This window comes from Pipra filicauda, unplaced genomic scaffold (assembly GCF_003945595.2).
Source record: "Pipra filicauda isolate LSUMZ 115617 unplaced genomic scaffold, ASM394559v2 scaffold291_size933811_pilon, whole genome shotgun sequence".
NCBI classification, from domain to species: domain Eukaryota; kingdom Metazoa; phylum Chordata; class Aves; order Passeriformes; family Pipridae; genus Pipra; species Pipra filicauda.
The window spans coordinates 910,897-933,791 of record NW_024104411.1 but is presented as its reverse complement, the minus strand read 5'-3'; the positions used below and the strand labels follow the sequence as shown (position 1 = coordinate 933,791).

Sequence of the window (22,895 nt, the reverse complement as noted above, 5' to 3'; positions counted from 1 at the left end):
TGGCCAGAAAAGAAGCAGAGATGAATGGAAATGTGCTTGGCAGGAGCTGTGGTTTGATGCAGGAAACTGCAGTGCTTTCTTGGTGTGACACTGCACATCTGGAAGCTGTAGCAACACCTGGAGCTTTCCAGCAAGAAAAATTCAGTCTTGATTCTGATGCAACCCTAATACACCAAGCAGAGATCAGAGTCTGCAAGCCATTCCCTGCAGACAGAGAGGGTTAGACAATATTTTCCCATTCTGAAGTCAAATGCTTCCCATGTGCCCCAAATCCATCATAAACCTTGTGTACATGGCTTTTCCCTTAGGCACCAACACCAGTGGCACTGTGCAACAGGAATAGGGTTGGGGTGAAACGGGACCCCTAAAGTGCCCCTAGTTTCACACCATCCCTGGAGGACAAGGCTATGCCAGGGCTGGTTACCTATCCTGCAATCTGTACTACTTTTTGGAAGAAGTGAGGAAAAGAGCTGGGTGCAGCCAGGGAACTCAGCCTGCACCCAAGGTGTTCAGATCAGCCCCTTTCAGGGGGTCATGCCTGACACCACTTGTCTTCCTTGGTGACAGTGGCAGGAGCCTGAGGACACTTCTGCAGTGGGTTCTTCCCAGGGCACTGCAGCTCTTGCCATGCAGCCAGTCCCAGCGCCAGGCAACAGCTTGGCAAAATGATAACTCCATCCAGCCAGTGAGGGAGCCTCATGTGATGCACAGGATGACTCAGACCTTCCCCCAGCCTGCTGCTGCATGGCCCAAATGCGGGGCAGGGACTTGTGCCAGCAGCTGCCCCGGCGGCCGCCTGCCTGCGGGCTCTGCTCTCGAGGGTGACAGTCACCATATGCCTGCAGCTCCCGTCCCTCTGCCCCTCACAGCTTGGGGACATGGGAAAATGGCAACCTTTACCTGTGACACCTGGCTGTCAGAGCCATCCATCTATCCAGGGAAGTTCTGACATCCCAAAAATCAGATAAAGGCTCGCTTAGACACCTGCTGGGAGCAAAGCTCTTCTGTGAAACCTCAGTGTGGCTCCAAGGTGAGAAGAAACTGCAAACCCTGGTTTGTGCTGCCTTCTGTGGCCAACCAAATAAAACCTCTCTTATGATAAAACCTCTATTATGTATTCCCCAAATCTGCTTCCCAAGCAGCAATTCCTACTCCACCACTCCTATGGCAAAAGCAAACCCTGCAAGGCAGGCAAGCTTCAGCTCCCAGCCCCCCACAATAACTGCTGAGCTCCAGCTCTTTTGCACCCTAAGTCTATTTTACAGAGCAGTCCTCTTTCTCTGATTTTCCCCAGCCCATGAGCATCCAGCACCCCCACCCACACACCCCAGTGCTGAGGATGCAGAGCCAGGCCATCTCACTCCCTTGCACCACAGATGGGTGCGTTTGTGTTGCAGCATCCCATGGGTTGAGTCTCCCAAACCACACAGAATGGCCCCATTCTGCCAGCTGCAGCAAGAGAAAGCTGCTTCACAGAAAACCCCGTTTGCCAAAAAGCTCTTAAATGTCAAACTTTGATGGAAGCATGGCCCAGCTGTCATTTTTTTGCAGTTGGCCTTGGGATTCTGTGCAACATGGATGTGGGCTGGATCTCCCACACAGAGCTGGCTCCAGCCTGATGTACCACCACACCCCCCCTTTCTCAGAGGTGACAGGAGCTGCAGGGACGTCATGGCTCCAATCCCCACTTTCTGATAAGTCCCCTGACAGACAAGTCACTTGACTGCCTTGTGCTTCAGTGAAACCTGTCCAGAAATTGTGAGTGAAAAGGATCAGAGCTTTTTTCGAGTGAGGAAGGAGAAGAGAGATATCTACACCAGCTTCCTGCTCAAGCTTGCCTAGAGGTGTTGCAATATGGGGAAGATTAGTCTGTCCCTGCACCCTCTCCAGCAAATTTCATGCTGTTCCAGACCAGGCCAGGCTTTCTTCCCAATTCCCTACCTCAGGCAGCTCCTGGGAACCCACCCAGGAGCCAGCTGCCTCCTTATGACAACAGGGAGAGTTATTTAAGCCCCTGCTTTCTCTTGGGCAGCACATCACACTGAGAACCTGCCCTGAGACCCCTCCAAAGGAAAGGGGCCACTGAGCCCCTCCTGCTCTGTGCCTCCCCTCTACAGCCTATTAATAGGATATTTGTTCAGGATCATCTTCCCAGCCCAGCAGCTGATGACATTTGGGATTTGCCTGTTTTGAGATGCCCAGGAACCACGGGGCTGGGTTTGGCACGGCCTTGGCTGACCTTTATCCCAGCTCTGCTCTGCAGGGGATAGGAATCTCCCAAGCACCCCAACAATTCCTTCCTTCCAAGCCAGCCCAAGAGAGCTGCCTTTCCTGTGCAAGGCAGGAGCTGCATTTCACGATGGTGTGAGTTTGCATTGCCACACTCCTCTAGCTCAGGCTTGCGATCCCTGACTCCCTCAGTTGCTGCTGTACTCTTGCATTGCCTCCCTCGTCACAAAACCCTGCCCAGCAATCCACAGGTGATGTCTTTGAGCCCCCTTAAAGCATCAAATTTTCCATTGGTTTCACAAGAGATCACTCGGGTTTCTCATCTGAGCAACTTGTTCAAGGTCACAGACACGTCATCAGAAGAGCAGGGACTTTCCTCTGGCCAGAACTTTCCAGCCCATCTTTTCTTTAGTAGACTAAAGCTGAGGTAGCTTTTTCTCCAATAAAACAGTGTCAGAGTAACAACTGTTATCAGCAGCCTGTCTGCCAAGAAGCCTCTGTCCCTCTTAAGCTCTTCTTTCTGTCACATGAAATGATGGCACAGGCCTACCCAGAGCACCCTGCCTTTGTCTCCCCACCATCCCCATTACAGAGGGAGAGGTGTTGTAAAAATCAGCTGGACAAGGACCAGCTCCAGATGGATGCTCTAGGGAATCATGGTTTGGGCATGGGAAATCTGGTACCTCCTCAAGAAAATGTCACCTTAAGAAGTGAGATCCAGCACTGGAACAGGAGATGAGGCCACCCCAGTGGCACACAGGATCGATGGGAAAAGGGACCTGATACCCAGCACGAGGGAGCCAGGCTGCATAGTGGGAACCATTCCAAGCCTGAGACCAGCTCGTGTTATTTCCCTCAGAAAACAATGCCCTAAAAACACACACGATGCTCCTGCTGAGAGTGACAATTGCAGGGGAAGGCTCCAACGTCACCATGAGACTGATGATGTGAAAACTTCAAATCCCAGCCCAGAAGTAAAGCAAGACAGATCATCTCCTGAAGATGCTCATGTCTAGCTCCTGGGCTGTCTGGCCAGGGTACAGCACCCAGAGTGCCCACAAATACTGCACCCATTCATCCTGCCTGGGGTCAATCAGAGCCACATGGCACATCATCTCTGCTGCCAGCACGGGCCGTTGTGCCCAACGGGTGCCTGAAATGTTTTCAGAGCACGGAGGTCATGGCCAGCCTGGGTCAGGTTCATCAGGGTGGGGAGAGAAGTCTAACACAACACACACTTACATTGGGAGAGGGCTCCAGCATGTTGTCTCCGTGCCAGCCCGAGATGGGCACAAAGGGAACCGTGGCTGGGTTGTAGCCGATCTTCTTGATGTAGGCGCTGACCTCCTTGACGATCTCATCGTAGCGTTTCTCGCTGTACGGGGGCTCTGTGGAATCCATCTTGTTGATGCCCACGATGAGCTGCTTCACCCCCAGGGTGTAAGCCAGCAGGGCGTGCTCACGGGTCTGCCCGTTCTTGGAGATGCCGGCTTCGAACTCACCCACACCGGCAGCGACGATCAGGACAGCACAGTCAGCCTGGGAGGAGAGAGCTAATGAAGTGCTGCTGTCCCTGGTGACACCCCTGAGGGCTTTGAGTGAGTCCCAGATGAGTGCTACTCATGGCTGGGACAGGCTCTCTGCCAGCTGCTACCCATAACCCTGCTGATCCACCTCAGAACTGACCCAACCTTCTTGTTTCAGACTTGCCAAATCCACATGTTTCTGCAACATGGGTGGGAAACCAGGATGGATCCCTTGAGGTTGTATGACTCCAACCAGGACCTCATCTTGATTATCCACAGACAAGGTCTCATTTAAAAACCTACTGAAGTCTTGCAAATAACCTCCCTGGGTGACGGGTAAGACTCCAGACATGGGAACCATGTTTCCCAAATTACTTCTGTACCGAGAGCCCACAGCAGAAGCTGCCTGGATTTGATAGAAATCCATGCCCAGCCCATCTGGCATCACCATGGGAATCTCGCTGGACATGTAGTGGGGTTCATCCAGCACCCATCAACCACAGGGAGATGCAGGAATGTCCAGCAGTGTAATGAGGGGAAACCACCCCATCCTGGAAGGGCAGACCATTGAGTTTGGCAATATGATGTGGCTTATGGGACAAAGTTGTTTCAAGGAAAAGAAAGGAGGAAAGATCTGTGGAGTCTCCTTTATCCAACAAAACATAATGGATTGTTGAAAGTTTCTTGTATACCTCATTTGGCTGAGGATAAAATAATGTGGAGATATCCTCACACAAAGGCATGTAGCTCACAGCATCCCAGCTCCCAGAGAGGCCCATATTCATCCCCACCTTCTCATGTAGGCGGAGAAACCACCTCTTTGCTCCCCAAAACACCCTTCCTCCCAGATGCCCAGGGAATTTCCAAATTATGGCATGCGGGGTGCCCTGGTGTCACCCATCTTCATGGGTGGACCCTGCTCAATGCTCCTCTATGTCTTGTCTCTCTAGCACCCACCTCCTAAAGGACTAAAACAGCACCTATGTGACCCTGGGCTTGTCAGTAAGTCTCAGCCCCCCACCTTCAGCAGCCCTCCACTCCCTGGCTCCCATTTCTCACCTGGGAGGTCCCAGTGATCATGTTCTTGATGAAGTCCCTGTGCCCAGGTGCGTCAATGATGGTGATGTAGTACTTGGTGGTCTCGAACTTCCACAGGGAGATGTCAATGGTGATGCCACGCTCACGCTCAGCCTTCAGCTTGTCCAGCACCCAGGCGTATTTGAAGGACCCCTTCCCCATCTGGCCAACACAGAGACAAGAACCAAGTGAGAAATCCAAGCCCACAGCACTGGTGATGGCCACCCACCCTCCAGGACACCTCCCAAGCTCACACCGGCAGAGGGTCACATGGCAAATGTTGAAGGCAAAATTCCCTAAATTCAGTGACAGCCATGACCTAGTCACTAATAAATACAGGAGAAATGAGATATTGTTCTCAACGTGTTCCTCAACAGGGTGTAGAAAAGGCTGGAAGAAGAGCCATGAAGTGAATTTGTGAGTGGGGCTGGATGGGCAGGACCTGGAGCCAGCATCCCATGAGGTTTTCTCCGTGCAACACCACAGTCCTGCACTGCTGCTGGGAAATCATGGTGAACTGCACAGAAATGTGGAAAGCTGCTTCTTGTCACACTAAATATCACTGAGAGGATGTTTATATACTTATCCCATTTCCTAATCTTAATGCAGTTATTGAAAAAGGTCTGTTTATGAGATCTTGTTCTATTTCCCATGGTTTCACAGTGATGCACACTTAGAGGCATGGTCTCATGGTGGGCTTGGCAGTGCTGGGTGAATGGTTGGACTAGATGATCTTAGAGGGCTTTTCCCACCTAAATGGTTCTCTGATTCTATAATTTTAATCTATGAATCAAACCTGTGAGGCAGCTGGTTGGTGGAAAAGGGCATTGCTGTGTGAGTGACAGAGGTGTAGGAGTGGAATGGGTTAAAAGAAAATGAAATGAGAGATGGTTGCTACGAGCAGAATAGAAACATGATTGATTTTTGCCACAGAGTGTGCAAATTCACAGGAAAAGCTGCTGTGAGCTGCAGCCAGACCAACTGTTGTTGCCAAATGGCCAAAATCTCAGCCAACATTGTAATGCATAAAATCACGCTGGGGGAGATTAGCTACAGTAAATCTCTCTGCCCTGTGATAAAGCACATTCCCTGGTAAACCACAGTGGCACTTCTGAACTGCCTTCCCCTTTGGGTTGTGTCCTTTGACATCATGACATCAGGGAGAGCCAGATCTCCCTCCAGTGTGGAGGTGGTGCTCCCAGTCTGAGCTGGGATCCTGCCAAGGTGGAGATGGGCAGGATGAGCCCACCCCTTGCTGACCATACTGTGTGCTGGTGCAGTCCGGGGAGCCTGGCCAAAGCAAAGGGTTAATGAGCATCAATCATCAGCTCTTGGCCTCAGATATGAATTTTTTTTTAAGACAGAGAATGGAATTTAGGCCATTTGTGCATGATTTAATGGGCTCCCACTGCTATGCAAGGTCAGAGCTGTGATACCCTGCTCCCATCCATCCATCCATCCATCCATCCATCCATCCATCCATCCATCCATCCCACTGTTCCCTGCAACTGGGGTTTCTTCAGGCCAGTTATAAATCATGGATCAGAGGGAAGTGCTTCCCAAAGGCAGGTACCAAACACTTCAGTGCTGAGCCTGGCCAAGAAAGCTAATGCAGCATCACATCCGAACCTGCCCTGCCCACACCATGCCCAGGGGCTGGTCTGCCCCAGCTCCCACACTCCAACCCCACTCCCAGCCAGCACAAGGAATTAATGGTGACAGCCTGTTTCATAACAGCTGAGTGCCACGATGACTTTGCAGCTTGCTCTGGAGGATTACAGGCAAAATCCTAAAGCCAGGGGCAAGCCTTCCCCTCCTCAGAGGGGACACCAGGTCAAGAGTGTGCTGCCCCATCTCCACGGGGAAGCTGCAAGCTCTCACTGGGATGGAAAAATCCAGAACCAAATCTCTGCTCCTGAGCATCCCCCTGACATGGAATTTAGCAAGAGAGTAGAGCAGGAGCTTTGAGTTTTATAGAATCACAAAATGGTTTGGGTTGGAAAAGACCTCAAAGATCATCTCATTCCAACCCCCCTGCAATGGACAGGGATACCTTCCACCAGACCAGATTGCTCCAAGCCCCATCCAACCTTGCCTTGAACAGTTCCAGGGATGGACCAAGGTTAACCCTTTCCAGAGTGCACATCAAACTCCCCTCTTGCCAGGGGAACAGGGAGGAGTCATTACAACATGCTGGAAACGGAGACACAGCAAGGAATGGTGCATTTGTGCAATGCATCAACAATGGGCTGTTCTCAGGCAGAAGCTCAATCAGCACATCCCACAGCCTTTCCCCCATCAGCAGGCTATTCCCTCACTTCTGGATGGGCAAACTGAGGCACAGAGTAGACCCCCTGGCTCTCCTGTGGGAGCTGAGTGGGAATCAGCCCTTATTACCATCAGCCACGTCCACACACAAACAGCTGGTCATCATGCATGAAACCCCCCCAGAGTTCAGCATCACACGTAACGTGAAGACAAATGAGATCCTTTATTTAGCAAACAGTTTCCCTCCTTTCATGGGGTATATTCAGTTAGCCAGAGCCGGTGTTGAAAAACCCAGGGTATTATCTAGCTTTGCACAATACCTTCCCTGTTCAGTGCCAAAAACAGCCTGATTTTCCCCAAACAAACCCCAGCGAAGGGACAACTTTCTATTCGGAGACCACAAATGCCAATTATTTATTATTTTTTTTAAATAGAACAACTCTTCTTTCAGAGATACTGTTACCTCTGCCCTTGAGTCAAAAGAAAAAAAAAAAAAAGGAAAAATTCTTGCTCTCTTCTTTAAAAAAAAATAAAAATAGCAGACCCTGAGGTTTTTTTGTTGGCTTTTTGGGTGCATGCAGGCCTCCATTTCCTGTGAATGCCACCTAATGGAAGAAAACCCTTCCCCAGCCCTGCATCAGAAAATGGAGTCTGTAAGCTCAGTCAATAGGCTATTAATAGCAGCCTCTGGTCCCCGGGTATTCTGGCAAGTCAGTGAAAGTGTCTGTTCAATTAAAATTGCTGCAATCACACCTATGATAACCTTATCATGCCTTATCTGATCTGTAGATAAAGGAGGGGGGAAATATGGAGGGGTATCAGCAATTGTTTTAAAGCAGGGGGAAGGGATTATTTAGTATGAAGAAGAAGGTGTTCATTTAAAGGATGGAAAAAAAGGGCTGAGAGCGAGGCAGGAAAATGGGGGGTTTAGTTCGGATACCATCGGCAAATTAAAAGGGTTAAGACAGACAGCAAAATGTCAAATCAAGAGTGGCAGCTCTGTAAATCTCTTTTTTTTTAAATGAAAAATGATCTTGACCAGAAAAAAAAAAAAAGGGGGGGGGGGGAGGAGAAAAAGGAGGGATATCTGCATTAAAGATTCCCGGAGCGATGACGACAAGCCATCTTCTGAGTGACAGGAGCTGCCCTATCCTTAACACAGCCAGGCTGTTCCTGGCTCACCCACCTCTCTAGAATTTACCATCATTAGTTTCTCAGGGCTTCCAATTCACACTTTTCTTCTCAAGACTATTTCTTCCTCTTTAATCTCGGGCTTTGCCACATTACAGGTACGGGGTGGTGCTTTGCTGTGTCACAGCCTGCTAAATGCACGTACTATTAAATTGTTATAAATGCCACCATTATAAGAGTGAAACAACAGAATTTAACTTAAAGGCTCAAATTTCCAGCCAGCTTTTCTGTATTAAAGGCTAGCAATCACACTACACATCAGACCACCTGCTTGAGGAAAATGGCTTTTTTAACTGGACCAAACGAGTGGTCCAGCTGATGCTGCATCATCTCTCCAGCAGGAACTGGAAGCTGGTGTTTCAGAGTGAAATTCGGGGAGCCCTGATCTAGGCAGGGAGGATTTATCAGGTTGCCACTCTCATGCACAATATTTAGAAGGAATTTCATGCCCTGAAACACCATGGCTTGTGGCTTTTCCAGAATCCTGGCGCTTACCACTGGTTCCCTAACCCATCCTGCAGACCTCGCCATGCCCTCATTAACAACCAGCAGCAGGAGTCCCCCAGCTCCGGAAAAGAGGGTGGCGAGCGCCCAAATGGCCTATTTTCCCAAGGCCAGAGAAGTCGGGAAGACCCAGGGGTGCGGAGGGTAAAAAATAGACAGGAACAAAGGGAGAAATAGAAGGTAAGAGAAGGGCAGCGCCAGCAAAAGGGGAATATTGCCTGTGGGATACTTGTGGGGATCAGCATGGAGCAACCCCACGGGTGGGGGCACGCTGGGGGACGGGCTCCTCACCTCGGCAGCCTCCTTCTCGAATTTCTCAATGGTCCGTTTGTCGATGCCCCCGCATTTGTAGATGAGGTGCCCGGTGGTGGTGGATTTCCCAGAGTCCACATGCCCGATGACGACGATGTTGATATGCGTCTTCTCCTTCCCCATGCTGGTGGGCTACGCGGGGCTGGCCGGGGCGGGCGGCGCTGGGGGGGGATGTGGGAACGCAGCTGCCTTTTTGGGGAGGCTGCGGGGGGGGGAACAGGCAGGCACGTCAAAGGAGCCCCCGTGCCAGCCCCCTCTCCCAGCCCGTCGGGGATGGCTCTCCTCCCCTCGCCCCACCTTCCCGCTGGACCACGCGCCCCAGCCCAGCCGGGGGTGCCCGGCCTCGTCTGGCAGCTCTGCCCATGCTGGGTGGGAGCCAGCCCGCCCCCGGAGGAGGCCAGCCGGGCTATTTCTGGCTGCCATGTACAGCCTCCAAGTCTCAGCAAGATGCCATGTTCTTCGGCATCTTGCCCTCCTCGTGGAGACCCCCAGTTCCCAGGGCTACGTCATCGGTGCTTCGAAGGTGCCCTTCCTCCCTGGAAAACCTTCCCCCGGCTCAGGGCTGCTCTCCTTGCTGCCTTTCTCGCTCTTTCCAAACCCGAGGGCATCTCCTCCATGTTGTGGGTGCCCTGGGAGGAGCCGAGGGTGCCCGTCCTCCCAGGCTGCCCTCGCCACTCCCGAGCTGGGCACAGTTCGGGTGACAACATGGTGGCTGCAGAAGGGGGGTGGACAAAAATAGCCCTCGGCTGCTCCCCCAAGCAGGGCTGTGAATAGCCGGGCTGCCGAGGGCTCCTCTGAGCCTGCAGTGGAGGGGTTTATTATATTTTGCTGCCATGAAACTGGATGAAACAGAGGGAGGAGGCTAAAAACTCAAACGGGTATATCCGGGGAGCTGTCTTGGCATCTCCCGGCGTTGCCATGGCTCTGCAGCTGCACACAAACCCGGCACAATTAGGAGCTTTAATCTGACGTCTAATAAAATCCAATTTCACGAATCTGCCCATAGAAGTAAAGGAGGTCAGGAGGAGTTTGCTGCTCTAATAGCGATTCAGTCATGCGGGTGATAATATTCCCGGCGAGAAGCCTCTCTGGGCAGCAGGAGCCCCGGCTGCCCCGTCCCTCCTGCCCTTGAACCCAGCCAGCCCGGATCTGGCCATTTTGCGTCTCCGCTTCGATGCCCAGTCCCGGAGCGCCCAGCCCTGGGTGCGGGACCTTCTCCCTGCTGCCCATCCCCGGCACCCGGGGTAGGGGGGAAATGCGGGGTCGCTTTGGGAATTGGGGATTTTATTTATTCCCCCCCCCCCCTTTTTTTTTTTTTCCCACGTTGCTAAAGGCATCCCTGCCCGTGGCAGGGGGTTGGAACGACATGATCTTTAAGGTCGCTTCCAACCCAAATCATTCCAGGGTTTTATGATCTTAAAGGCGAAGTGGGGGGGGGGGGGGGGGGGGGGGGTGGGGGGGGGGGGGCAGGAGGGGAATGAGGATTGGGGGGGGCAGGGAGGGGGAAGAGGGGATTATCAGGTTTTCCTCCTCATGCACAACATTTAGAAAGAATTTCATGCCCTGAAGCACCGTGGGTTGCGGGTTATTTCCCACCTGCGGGATGAAGCACCTGCGGGATGAAGGAACGGTCCAGCCCCATCCTCTCCCTCCCCGAGGGCACCCCCCGCTCCAGGGGCCGGCAGCACCTCCACACCCGAGGGGGGGCATTGATCCCCCGCAGCCCCTGGGGCAGGACATCCCCCCCTCCCTCCCCACAGCCCACTTGTCCCCCCCATCCCGCCGCGGTCCCGCAGCTCTTACCGGGGCGGCGGTCGGGGCGGCCAGAGGCTGCCGGCTTGGGCTCCGCCGGCTTTATCTCCGCGGGAGGGGCCCACCTATCGACGGCGGCAGCGCAATGCAGCGGCCCCCCCGCACTACGGCAATGCGGTACCGGGCGGGGGAGGAGGAGGAGGAGGAGGCGCGGGGGGGGGACGCGGGGAGGAGGAGATGGACGAGGAGGAGGAAGAAGAGGAGGAGGGAGAGGCAGGAGAGGCGGGGGACGGGGCTGGGGAGGGAAGGTGGAAGGATGGGGAGGAGGTGGAAGGATGGGAGATAAAGGGATGGGAGGAAGATGGAGGGATGGGAAAAAATGGAGGTATGGGAGAGGTGGAGGAGAGATGGAGGGGTGGAAGGTGGAGGGATGGGAAGATGTAAGGATGGAAGACTGGAGTCAGAGGGAGACAGCAGGATGGAAGCAAAGGTTGAAGGGAGACAGCAGGACGGAAGACAGAGGGGTGGGAGGAGGATGAAGGGATGGGAAGATGCAGGGTTGGAAAACTGAAGTCAGGGAGGCAGCAAGATGGAAGATAGAGGGATGGGAGGAAGGTGGAAGGATAGAGAAATAGGAAAGATGAAAGATGAAGGCATGAAAGGGAGATGGAGAGATTTGAGATAGAGGGATGGGAAGAAGATTGAGGAATGGGAGAAATGCAGAGGTGGGGAGAAATGGAAGGATGGAAGATGAAAGGACAAATGGAAAATAGCAGCTGGAGGGTATGTGGAGAGAAACAGCAGAATAGAAGACAGAGGGATGAGAGGAAGGTGGAAGGATGGGAAAATGGAGGAATTAGAGAAATGGAGAGGTGGGAGAGAGATGGAGGGGTGGAAGATGGAGGGATGGCAAGATGGAGGAATGGAAGACTGAAATCCGAGGGAAAGAGCAGGATGGAATATAGAGGGATGGGAGTAAGGTGGGATGATAAAAGATGGAGAGATAGGAAAGAAAGAAGATAGAGAAATGAGAGGGAGATGAAGGGGTGGGGAGATGGAGAGATAGAGGGATGGGAGGAAGACAAGGGGTGGAGGGAGATAAAAAGAAGAGCTTCTTGGAAAACAGGGGAAATTATGGAAGTGCTGGTCTAGTGAGGCTTGGACCGCTTATGGCAGCTTGGGGTGAAGGGCCAGGATTGGAGTGGGGCCCAGGGCCACCAAATACCACATCCTTTGCTCTGCCCCTGGTGGGGCCAGTGGTGCAGAAGGGCTGTGCCCCCACAGGGGCTGGGAGGAGAGGGGTACCCTCTAAATCAGGTACCCTTAGGAAGGTACTCTTACCTTCCTAGACTGAGGGTTAAAAACTTACACATCATGTAGATTAAAATGTTCCTGACCTCTCATTAATGCTTGAAGGGAGGCTTCAAAAAATAATATAGCTTATTGGTATTATCTTAGAAGTATGATAGTAAAGCTATCTTTTACTTCTATTTAGCATTCCTTGCACAACATAATATGCACTGAATGCCAGAAAAAAATAAAAAGAAATTTCCAAGGAGAAGGGTCTAAGAGCGTTTAAAGGGATTGCCCCAGCCTTGTTTTGGGATAGGGGTAGCAGTGTTATCACAGGTCTGGATGTGCTGGAGATGGAAAGCGAGTGTGATAATGTGTGGGAGGGAGAGTTATATAAACCCCTTATTCTTTCTATCCATATCTTATTGCTTTTCCAATAAATAATCTCCTCCTTTTTTACACAAGAGCTGCAGACAACCTGGGAACTGCCCTCAGCAGGGCAACAGCTGCATTTGCCAGTGAAGATGGGGATGACAGAAATCCAAATCCTTCTGATGCTGGGCCAGGTGAGCATGGGATGGAACTCTCCAGTCTCCTACTTTTCCTTCTGCAGGAAAGAGAATTGTAATTTTCACCCCTTTTCCCAGGCAGGAAAAAGAGAACCGGGCAGTGCACTGTTCTTCTGCACTGAAATAGAGCCTGACGGCCCATCAGGCTATAAATAGTCCAGGACCTGAGTAGGAGAGAGGGCTGTCAGACCTGGCTAATCCCGGCTCTGGTAAGCCACTTTACCCCCAGCCTCCGAGAAGCTTAAAGCCACAGCTCTGAGCCCAGGTCTGGCCGGCGCCTGGGGAAAAGGGTTCCACTGAACACATGTGCTCCCTGGGGACCACCAAGCTCCACTGTCACGTCCGAGTGCAATCATTTTCCCTCCTGAAAAACAGTGGCAATTTGTCCTTAAATATTCAGCCATGTAAAATAACAGAGACCTGAGCAAGAAGAATCTGAGGGCGGTTGAAGTTTAGCGCCTTGTCTCCATCCATCTGGTTCCAGATTCAGGTCCCAGCTGAAACAATTCCTGTGCATCATATTTAGGCTTGATTCCCCCACCCCAAAAACCGTGACCAAATGATTTAGGGTGACTCAGGAAAATAGAAATGCGCCCCATCCCCCAGAAGGGATGGGCAGGCTGCACAAATACATGGCAGGTACCTCTTACCCCTTTCATCATCACCTCGACCCCACCCAGCCCACAGACCTCAGACTGGGATTTGGTGCTTTAAGCTATGCTAAAATTTTCATTTGCCCAGAAAAAATAACTGGGATTTATTTTTTCTCCCAAAGAGGCCCCCACGATGTGACTGGGAGAGTGAATAATCCACAGTGATGTTAATTTGTATGGATCTGGGATGAGAACACCCCAGGCTGCCTGCCTGGATTTGCCTTGCACTGGGGGTGTTTCTGCCCAGGAATAACGTGTTCAGCTCCCTAAGTACTTGTGGGTTTGTTGCTATAAAATGCATCAGGTCTTCTCTGAAGGTGAGGCTTTGGGCAGGGCAGATGGCAGCCACGAGGAATGCCAGCCCTGATGTCACTCCAGAAGCTCTGCTCTCACTGGGGAAAAGTTCAGGCTGGACACAGGAATAGCTGTAAATTGCTATTTTCTTCCTTCTTCCTGTGCAAAGCAATAGAGATGCAGTCCTTGAAAGGAAGAAATGCAGGGTCTCATGCTGGGCTCATGAAACAGCCATCAGAAAAGCAGATCAAAGGTGGGTAGGGCAGAGATTGTCCTCTAAAGTGCAGTTTGTGGATAGAGTGGACGCTGTTAAGTTTTCTTCTTCTGATGGTAAGGCTTCCAGCTCCTTCCACACCAGCTTTGGAGGCTTTGCAGATGCTTTGGACTCAGTTCTTTCAGCATTTACCACCTGCTGAAAGTGGAGGCTCAAAACACCAAGACACTGGCCATCCTCTCCCCGTGTGTACAACATGCATCCCATGGGAATCCCGACTGCCGGTGCACATAAAACAAGCATTCCCATTTCAGTTAAACCCCAGATTAGCTGGTGTTAAGACAGGATGGGATTTCCCTCTGAGCGTCCCAGGGGTTTCTAGGGCATGTTTACCTGGGGTTGGCTTTGAGGTCAACCTTTCCAGGTCCCCATATTGATGTGTCATGACTCTCCCTGTGTGTTTGCCTGGCAGCAGTCCTGGCCCGAGGCACAAATAGGAAAAGATGATAGAATTAGGGAGTCACAGAATGGTTTGGGTTGAAAGAGACCTTAAAGCTCATCTCATTCCAATCCCCATGCCGTGGGCAGGGACACCTTCCACTAGGCCAGGTTGCTCAAAGTCTCATCCAACCAGGCCTTGAGCACTTCCAGGAATCGAGTAGATTTCATGGAACTTTCAATGTGAGCAGGATTTTCAGCTCATGCTCATGTTGTAGGTCTGGAGAGGGTAAATGAAGACAGGAGTGATGGGACAGAAAGGCAGGGGAAGGAGGAGCAGGAGAGTATTTTGAGGTCCTGCACTCAGTGCATGCTTCTGATACCTTTAAATTGGAGACACAGGTTTAAAAATAAACTCTGGAAGTGATAACAAGATGTTCAAGCCCTCCAACCACTCGGCCAGCTGGGGATGGAGTCTGGTGTCATCCCTGATGGATCAGCAGCGTATCTCATGCAAGGCAGGCTGCACCCAAGGACCCACCATCATGCTCACACTGCTGGGACCTGCCCAGTGAGGTTTTGGTGTAACCACAGCCATCGGGTGTCCAAAGTGATCTGAGGCAGCAATGCTGAAGGGACAATGCCTAAAGGCCTTGAAAACTGCCCCCATTCATCCTGAGGGTGGGTGGCAGCACATGGCTCCAGGTGTGCCATGGGAATGCTCCTCCAGGAACCCCTTTTCCACCAAATGGCTGAGTTGCAGGGTCAAGGCTGTGGAGGATAAAACTGCTCAGCCTGAGCTGCTGTCCTTCTGGGAAGCAGCCAGGATGAACATTTCCGTGCTCTGAAATATCTTTTACCATCAGAGAAGGAGAAAAACACCACTTTGATGAATCTTATCATGGACACTGACATTTCTGGTGCCTGAATACAGCATCTGTGGGGGCTGTGAGAAGCTGAGCCCTTAAATCTCCCTATGTGCCGAGGAGGGGGCAGACCCCAATCTAGGTCAATCCCAAGTGAGATAAGGCACCTCTGCCCTGTGGTTTAGGGCTGTTTGCAGGATGCCTGGCTGCTCCTGGACCACTCTGGGTTTATAAAAAGCTTGTCTGGTGCTGTATCAAGCTACAACAGATTGATGTGTTTGTTTTGGCAGCTCTGCACATCTCCCATTTAGGAAAAGCCTGATTAATCCCGGGGATGGCTTTTCCTGTAAAGCCACAGCCACTGAGTGAAAAGAGCCCTGGCTGCCCATATCTTTGAATGGCTTTAGAAGAGGTGTTAAAGGGAATACCTGGATAGCAGCATAAGCTCTGGATGCATCCAGAGGGCGAAATGAGGATCAGGGAACTTAATGAGAAAACTTGTTGCTGAATCAACTCCCATCAAAGCCCAAGGATTTATTTTAGGGAATAATTTGTTTTCATATGATGGTAGTGACCGGTAGTTGACATCTCCCCCAATCCCACAAAGGAGATGCTGGTCTAAGAGTTTTCTGCAGAGATGGATTCTGCTCAGTGTTGCTGCTGGTTTCTGAAAGATGGTTTTCCAAATTTTACAGAGGAACAGAGGGACCAAAAGTCAGGAACTTGAGGGACCAAGTTCACCAAAAGCCTCTGGATTACAGTGAACAGCTGTCACCTCTCTTCACTGGCATTTCCAAATTGGAGACATCCCTTTTGCATAGGCAAATCAGACAGTTTGTGACTCTCTACCTAATTCTTTCACCAATGTGTGCATTTTCAGATCAGAGTCAGAATTTTGGGGGGTCCTGATGCCAATTCCCTGTGCCTTCTGGGAAATGAGCCCTTGGCACAAACTGCAGGTGAAGACAACAGAGCTGCTCCCATCACTGCGGGCACAGGATATGCCATCCCCAGATCTGGCTTTGGTTTATTCTCCTGCCAGGGTGGCACTTGAGTCACTGCTGCACATATCCCAGAAAGGCAGAGCATGATTTTCAAGTGACAGGTAGAATATACTGCTCAAGCACTGTGCTTAAGGAAAGCATTTCCAAGACATTCCCTTTTCTGATTTAAACCCGTACAGGCAGGGAAAGGTGCCCAGGCATTTTGTGTCAGGTCACAACATGACCACGGGCTTGGTTTCACAGATGCTCTGGCTCCAACCCTGTCAGGGGAGGTGAGAGGAGGTGGCCCTAATGTGGCATCTGGGGTGAATAATTTGGATGTTTATTATCCATAGGTGGCAGCAGCTGCCTGCGCTGGGCGGATGCCGCCCTAATCCCAAACCTGGCACTGAGTAACTCAGCCGGGAAAATGCAGCGGAGAAGGAGGAGGAGGAGAAGGAGGAGGCGGAGAAAGAGGGGAGGAGGGAGAAAAGGAGGGCAAAGTCTGAGCGCAGCTCCTGCCTGCTCCCTCCTCTGCAGCAAGGGGTCCACAACAGAGGGAGAACCAGGGAAAGCCCTCGGTGGTGCAGGATCAGGCTCCGTAGCACTGTAGAGAGCTCAAGTCTGTGTTACTGAAGAGGCTGCCCAGAGGAGCTCTGAATGCTCCATACCTGGATGTGTTCAAGGCCAGGTTCGATGGGGCTTGGAGCAACCTGGACTAGTGGAAGATGTCCCTGCCCATGGCAGTGGGAATGGAATGAGAAGAGATTTAATGTTATTTCCAACCCAAAGCATTCTGTGATTGTACTGCTGTGCTGGGAGCAAGTGCTGCCTTCTTATCCAGGAAGGAAATCCTGCACAAGGTGCAGGATGGTGGGAAAGGGGCTGCTGAGCAACTTTCTCACTATGGACCAAATTCCTGAAGCCATTGAGATGTCACATCCCTAGAGGGAATCTGGTAGCAGCATGAAGCCTCTTTGGCTGGGGACTGGGGTGCGCCATCATCCCCAGCATTAGCAAACATCCATTGGTGGTGGCCCAGGAGTGCTGAGGGAGTCCAGAAGCAGCAGCTCCTTCAGTTCCGCAGCCTTTGTTGGCTTCCAGAAATTTCTGCCAAGTACAAAATGACACAAAAGGTTGTTTCCCAACAGCCCACACAAATGGCAGATAACAAAAGCCAATTGCCAGAAGCCAAAAGCAAGATTAAAAAAAAAACAAAAAAACACTGAAACGTTGCTGAAAAGAGAACTGAGGGGAGAGTTGCAGTCCACTCAGAGGCTCTAATTAGAGGAAAAACAAAGAGAAAATCTATCCAAATCTTGTCATCTGCTTGCTTTAAAACCACTGATTCCTGATCAATACAAATAAAATATATCTTTGTCTTCTCAACGCACCCAGAATAGGCTTTGTGCTGGGAAATCAGACTGGCTGGTCCATCAATCCCCCTAGCTGCTTTGTCCCAGTCATGCTTCTCCCACTGCTTCATTGAGGCAAAATGGAATTGATTTTGGGATGAAAAGCAGAGCAAGGCATGTTTTGCTGGAGACTGATCCCCCTGAACCAGCAAAGCCCTGATTCACCTCCCGTGGCTATGGGTGCAACATCACACCCCCAGTGCTACCTGCTTAATGAACTGATCCTTTAAAAGCAGCCCCAGACATGGGTTTAGGTGGTGTCATTGCACAGAGGGACTGGGACAGGGTTGCTCATCTCTGCTCTATCATTAATTTAAGCAATTAGCCTGGTTAGGCTCAGTGGGGTACACAGCCACCCTGCACCCACTGGGGAGAATATACTCCATTAGAGAATATAATCTTTGTATCAATACACACTTATTGCTCTGTACATTATTCGAGGAACTGAGGATGGCAGGAATACATCTCTTGGGAATTGAGGAGGACCCTGGGAAATGACACTGGCTTCACTAAAACAAAAGTGACTTTTCAGATTTGAAGCATCAAATTTTTAGCCTTCCTATGTTTCCCTTCTGTGCCAGAAAAATCTCCCAAGCCTGTACCCTAGAGCTTTCCGTGGTGTGCAGCCAGCAGGGCTGGGAGCGAATGGCCTGGGAGTGCCAGAACCTTGAAAACAAACCACCAATCAAACCCAGTCATGCTGCACAAAAGCATATCCTAATGCTGGGAATGAAAACAGCCACGTGCCTGTTGGTGTTTGTATATTCAAAGTCCACCACAACTTTCAGCCAAATCCTTCCCTAGAAAGCGCTGAGTCAGTATCCTCAAAGGGGAAACTGAGGCACGGCTGGAGGAACTTGGTCCTGAGCTGGACCATGTGTGCACTTGTGTTGGCTCTTAAACCTCTGAGGGAGAATTTGAAAATAAACAATTTGCTTACAGGCTTGTGGTGCCAAGGCTCTTTCTGAAGCCATCCCAGCTGATTTCCTGGGAGTGTGCACATGGGCTGCGCACAGGGATGGCATCCACCCCAGTGGCTGTGGCAGCAGTGGTGCCTTCTTCTTGGGCAAGGCGGGGACATCTGGGGACATGGGTCACCTGGAATGTCCCCATGCCAGGGTGCTCCCACCCCGCAGAGAAACACAGTCCCAAGGATAGCTTGGACCTTTTGCTGCCCCGTGAGCTGGGCAGAGAGATTGATGACCTGGAGCAACCCAGCACTGCCTCCCCTGGTTCTGGCTCCTTGCCCCAGTGCTTAACGAATAACTCAGGATTAATAGGAAAAATTGGGGGCTGGGAGAGGAATGAACCTTGTTGTATGGAGAGTTTGTGCCAGAACCACCCCAGGCTGGGATATGGGCTCTCTCCTGTCCCCAGTCCTTAAAATAGCTAAAACATCTCCTTCCAAAAATGGTTTTCCCACGGCTGCACCTGAAAGTGTAAAATTTTATTGCAAACCCCCAGTGTGCTGGGCCACAGCAGTGGCCCACAGGAGCCACTCTGCTCTGGAGTGGCTTTTGGGGAAAAAATAAATGAGTAACCCTTCAGACACAGCAAGTGTCAAACTGCCTTTGTGGAGACACTGCAAGGCTCTGGCATCTCTCTGAGTGTTTTGTTCTCAGCCCCAGTTCCACTCCATACAGAAATCAATCTTCTGTGAAGTTTCTGTGTTCCTCTTACATGGATACGTTTCCTCATACACACATCCATTGCCTTGGCTCTCTTGGACTCTCACCCTGCACTACCAGTGATTTATGGAACAGCATCTGCGCATGATGCTGCACTGGTACCCAAATACGGAGGAGCTGGATTGTGGTATGGGCTGTACTTTGGCCTTGCTTCAAGCTCTTTCCTCTGAAATAAAACATTCTCCCCCAAAACGGACACAGCCCAGCCTGGTCAGAACCCCACAAACCCATATTTATTTATTCACTTTTACTCCAGTTTTTAAGGCTTTTTAATGCCACACCAGATTTCAGCCACCGCTCTGTGGACAATCGCGACACTCCCCCCCGCGGGGAAGGGGTGTGGCCGGCCACGCCCCCACGGCGATTGGCGGATCCCGCGGGAGGGCGCGGCCGGAGGGGATTTAAGCTCGGCTCAAGGGCGGGGCGGCAGCGCCGCGGCTCAGGCCGTGCGGGCTCACCGAGCGGAGCGCAGACCCCGCACCGCGGGCCCCGCGGCCCCAGCACCCTCCCCGCCGGATCCCAGCGGACCCCGCCGCCCACAGCCCAGCCCAGGTGCGGGGGGGAAACGGGGCGGCCCGTGGCGATCTGGGGGTTTTTCTTCGAGAGGGGTCGGAGCTCAGATGCTTTGGGGTGAACCTTCTCCGTGCCTCAGCGTCCCCCGCTAAGGATGACCAGGTTGCTTCTCGCGGGTGGTGTCCCCCACGCAGTTCCAGCTGTTGGCATCTGGCACCCTTGGCTTCCCTGAGCCTTTTTTTTTTTTTTTTTTTTGAGCTTCCTTGAAGAAAAAGCGGGGGTCAGACTGTGGGAAGAGTCAGCTCCGGGCAGGAAGGTGCTTTGTGCAAGGAGGAGAAAGTTCAGTTCTCTCTAGTTCAGAACTGGAATGAACCACAACAAAGGTGAAGGGTGGGCAGGCTTGTCCCGGCTGTGGGTGATGGGGAAGCTGCTGAGGGCAGGCTGGGGCTGGAAACTGGTGCTGGAACACCCTCGGTATGTGCCCCAGCTGAACATTTCTTTGCTCCTTATGCAACATCCGTCAGGGATTTCATAACTCCAGCTGTTGATACAAGGAGGGGAGTTGGATTCCTGCAAGAAAAACACCCGCGGGGGGTCGGGAAGGGGCTGTGCGGATGTGCCGGGCTGTGCTCTGGGAAGGCGCTTGTGTACGAGGGAATTATGTTGCACGTAGTTCTTAGAGCTCTGTGGATTTAATCCCTGTGCAACTCTGCAAGCACCAACCACGGTTCCCAGCACGGGGCTGCACGTCCCATCTCTCCAGAAGCCACGATGTTTCCATTTACACCCTTGCAGGTTTCTGGGGTGCAGGTGTGGGTCAGGGGGGTGCTGACAGCTGCCTCTGTGCTCGCAGGTTTAGATCTGCACGACAACCAGGATCAAGAGCCATGGCATCCATCCCATCCAGCGGCTCGCTCATGGCCACCCACAACTACCGCAGAAGTAAGGGCGGGCTGGGGGCTGGGGTGGTCTCAGGATGCCGGAGGAGCAGGTTGGGGGCTCTGCCAGGGGTTAGGGGGATATGGCTCCAGCAGAGATGGAGCTGAGCTCAGGTCTGTGCTTTCAGCTGGAGCACCGTGTGAGCCTTTGCTGAGAAAAGGGGACAGCCAGCAGTGTCCCTCCTCCCGCCCAGAGCCTCCTTTGGGCCCTGCAGCCCCTGCCCAGCTGTACCAGCTGGTGAGGGATCTCAAACCTTCACTTGTTGCTAAGGTTGTAGGGAAGGGGAGGTGATGGCTTCACCTTGCACTGTTGCTATAGGAATGAGCTGCAAAACCAGTCTGGGCAACAGTTGCTACTGGTACCTCTCCTGGCAGAGACTTTCTGGTTTAATGGATTGCTTAAACCAGAGAGAGTTAAAGGATTCCCCTTGAGCTGAAACAAGCAACAGGCTTGTAGCCGTTGGACTAGAACACAGGATTCTACAGCCTCTTGGCCTCAAGTCATCTGCATAGGCCTCCCAAAGCCACTAAATGATGTCCTTGGGGTTGCAGGTATTCTCCTGCAGAGGTGTTCAGGTGTTTTTCCTGTCCCTGCTCTTGGAATCTCATCGGTATTCCCTTCCTAGTGTTTTTTATTGACCTGGCACTAAACCTGGGCAAGTACAGGAGTGAGCTAGTGATGAGACTGAGCCGTGTCACCTAGGGACAGTCACACCGAGGCCGTGCTTTGCTCCTGATGGCAAGATCAAGGAGCAGCAGTGTTTCTGATGGCCATGATTTCTCCATAGGGCGCCTGAGCTCCACATCCAGCAGCAGCTCCTGCAGCTCAGAGTACTCTGGGGAAGTCACCCCCCACTCCCTGGGTAAGTGCCACCTGTCCTGGCTCAGGGGGGGACTCTGCTCCCAGCCCCTCCTCTGCAAATCTGACTGGAGGTGACCCAGCCTCTCCCATGGGATGAGAGTTGGGTGGCCGTGGGTTGCACTGACCTGGGCTTTCCCTGGCATGCACTGTCCCCCAGACCTGCCCAAGTCTGACCCTGGCCAGTGGTGGGCCAGCTTCTTCTTTGGGAAGACGACTCACCCGACCATGACAACCGTGTCAGAGTCCCCACAGAGGTGAGTGTTTTGAGATGACATGGGGGGAGCACCAGTGCAGCACCCAGGGCAGTTGGGGACATCCCTGCTGCATCCCCCTTGGTGCATCCTGACCCCATGGGCCGTGTCTGTGCCCAGAGCACCCACCCCTTTGCTGCAGGAGTCAGCACAGAGCCATAACGCCACATGTCAACACCGGCCTGACCCTCTCTCTGCTCTGTCCTGCAGCTCAGGAGCTCTGCGGGTGACAACAGGACCGATGACTTGTGGCCTGGTGCCAGCCCCGGGCGCGGGACGGAGGCGCCACATCAGCGAGCCCAGCTCTGAGCCCTCAGTGTGAGCCGTGAGCGGGTCGGCGGCTGCTCCGCATCCGGCGGGCACAGCCCCCTCCCCGTAGAGTAGCTGGCTGCTCCAGGGCAAAGCTGCTGCCTCGGGATGGAAAAGTGCAGCAAACCCCGACGATTCCACACTAGCCTTTTTACTCTTTTCCCAGTGTAACTAAGCAGACTTGGTAACACGTTTTATTACCTTGAACTCCGTACAATGGCAACTAATAAACTTGAGCAGCCTTTTAAAACTCTGTGGGTTATTTTCCTTGGGTTGTTCTTTGTGCATGGAGGGGAGAGGGCAGAGGGGTGCTGGGGGTATCAGTGGGGCTGGACCAGAGCACAGCACAGCTTCCAATGGCAGGAGCTGGCGATGCAGGATATCACGTGCCAGTGTGACTCACCGGTCCGTGTGTGTTTTGTACGTGAGCAGGATCTGGCTGGGCTGTGGTGATGCCGCAAATGCCTCCCCCCACCCTTTTCTCCTTACTTGGCTGCACAGCCTGTCGCTGCTGGCACTTGAACTTGTTTTGCTCCCTCAGCACATTGCTGCCCTGCCCTCGTGCCTCGAGGGGTAGGAGTGAGTGCCAGGGCCTGAGCCAGTCTGGTTGGGGCTGGGGGAAGGAACTGAGTGAAAAGTGAGCCTTCCATAGTGAGGGGAGAGATGAGGCTTGCTCAGGGTGTGCATTTTGTGGGTCTTGATGTCAGGCTGGAGCTCGTGGTATGGGTGGCAGCTCGGAGTGCACTGGAT

At 52.3% G+C, this 22,895-nt stretch overlaps 2 protein-coding genes across 4 annotated transcripts; one reads left to right on the top strand and one right to left on the bottom strand.

Moving 5' to 3' along the window:
• Nucleotides 1–3,417: 3,417 nt before the first annotated feature.
• On the bottom strand, nucleotides 3,418–11,083 carry LOC113982347 (elongation factor 1-alpha 2). Its single transcript, XM_039382960.1, has 4 exons — nucleotides 10,911–11,083; nucleotides 9,087–9,309; nucleotides 4,815–4,994; nucleotides 3,418–3,768 (listed from the first exon to the last, which is right to left on the bottom strand). Exons 2-4 carry the CDS (start codon nucleotides 9,228–9,230, stop codon nucleotides 3,433–3,435), a joined length of 660 nt encoding a protein of 219 aa, XP_039238894.1. The 5' UTR covers nucleotides 9,231–9,309; nucleotides 10,911–11,083; the 3' UTR covers nucleotides 3,418–3,432.
• Nucleotides 11,084–12,694: 1,611 nt separating this feature from the next.
• On the top strand, nucleotides 12,695–22,398 carry PPDPF (pancreatic progenitor cell differentiation and proliferation factor). Of its 3 annotated transcripts, none has more exons than XM_039382962.1 (5): nucleotides 12,695–12,718; nucleotides 20,639–20,727; nucleotides 21,512–21,586; nucleotides 21,743–21,839; nucleotides 22,047–22,398. In XM_039382962.1, the coding sequence occupies exons 2-5, from the start codon at nucleotides 20,673–20,675 to the stop codon at nucleotides 22,156–22,158; spliced, it is 339 nt and encodes a 112-aa protein (XP_039238896.1). In that variant the 5' UTR covers nucleotides 12,695–12,718; nucleotides 20,639–20,672; the 3' UTR covers nucleotides 22,159–22,398. The 3 variants fall into 3 exon arrangements, with proteins under 3 accessions (XP_039238896.1, XP_027566248.1, XP_039238895.1); XM_027710447.2 differs by lacking the exon at nucleotides 12,695–12,718 and adding an exon at nucleotides 19,707–19,824; XM_039382961.1 differs by lacking the exon at nucleotides 12,695–12,718 and adding an exon at nucleotides 20,102–20,168.
• Nucleotides 22,399–22,895: the final 497 nt, after the last annotated feature.

Excerpts from the sequence above, each read along its gene's own strand:
- PPDPF (XM_039382962.1), top strand. The coding sequence starts at position 20,673 with ATGGCATCCATCCCATCCAGCGGCTCGCTCATGGCCACCCACAACTAC. Across the intron at positions 20,728-21,511 it reads CACCCACAACTACCGCAGAA|GGCGCCTGAGCTCCACATCC; the intron begins GTAAGGGCGGGC and ends ATTTCTCCATAG. Across the intron at positions 21,587-21,742 it reads AGTCACCCCCCACTCCCTGG|ACCTGCCCAAGTCTGACCCT; the intron begins GTAAGTGCCACC and ends ACTGTCCCCCAG.
- LOC113982347 (XM_039382960.1), bottom strand. The coding sequence starts at position 9,230 with ATGGGGAAGGAGAAGACGCATATCAACATCGTCGTCATCGGGCATGTG. Across the intron at positions 4,995-9,086 it reads TCGAGAAGGAGGCTGCCGAG|ATGGGGAAGGGGTCCTTCAA; the intron begins GTGAGGAGCCCG and ends TGTGTTGGCCAG. Across the intron at positions 3,769-4,814 it reads TGATCACTGGGACCTCCCAG|GCTGACTGTGCTGTCCTGAT; the intron begins GTGAGAAATGGG and ends CTCTCCTCCCAG.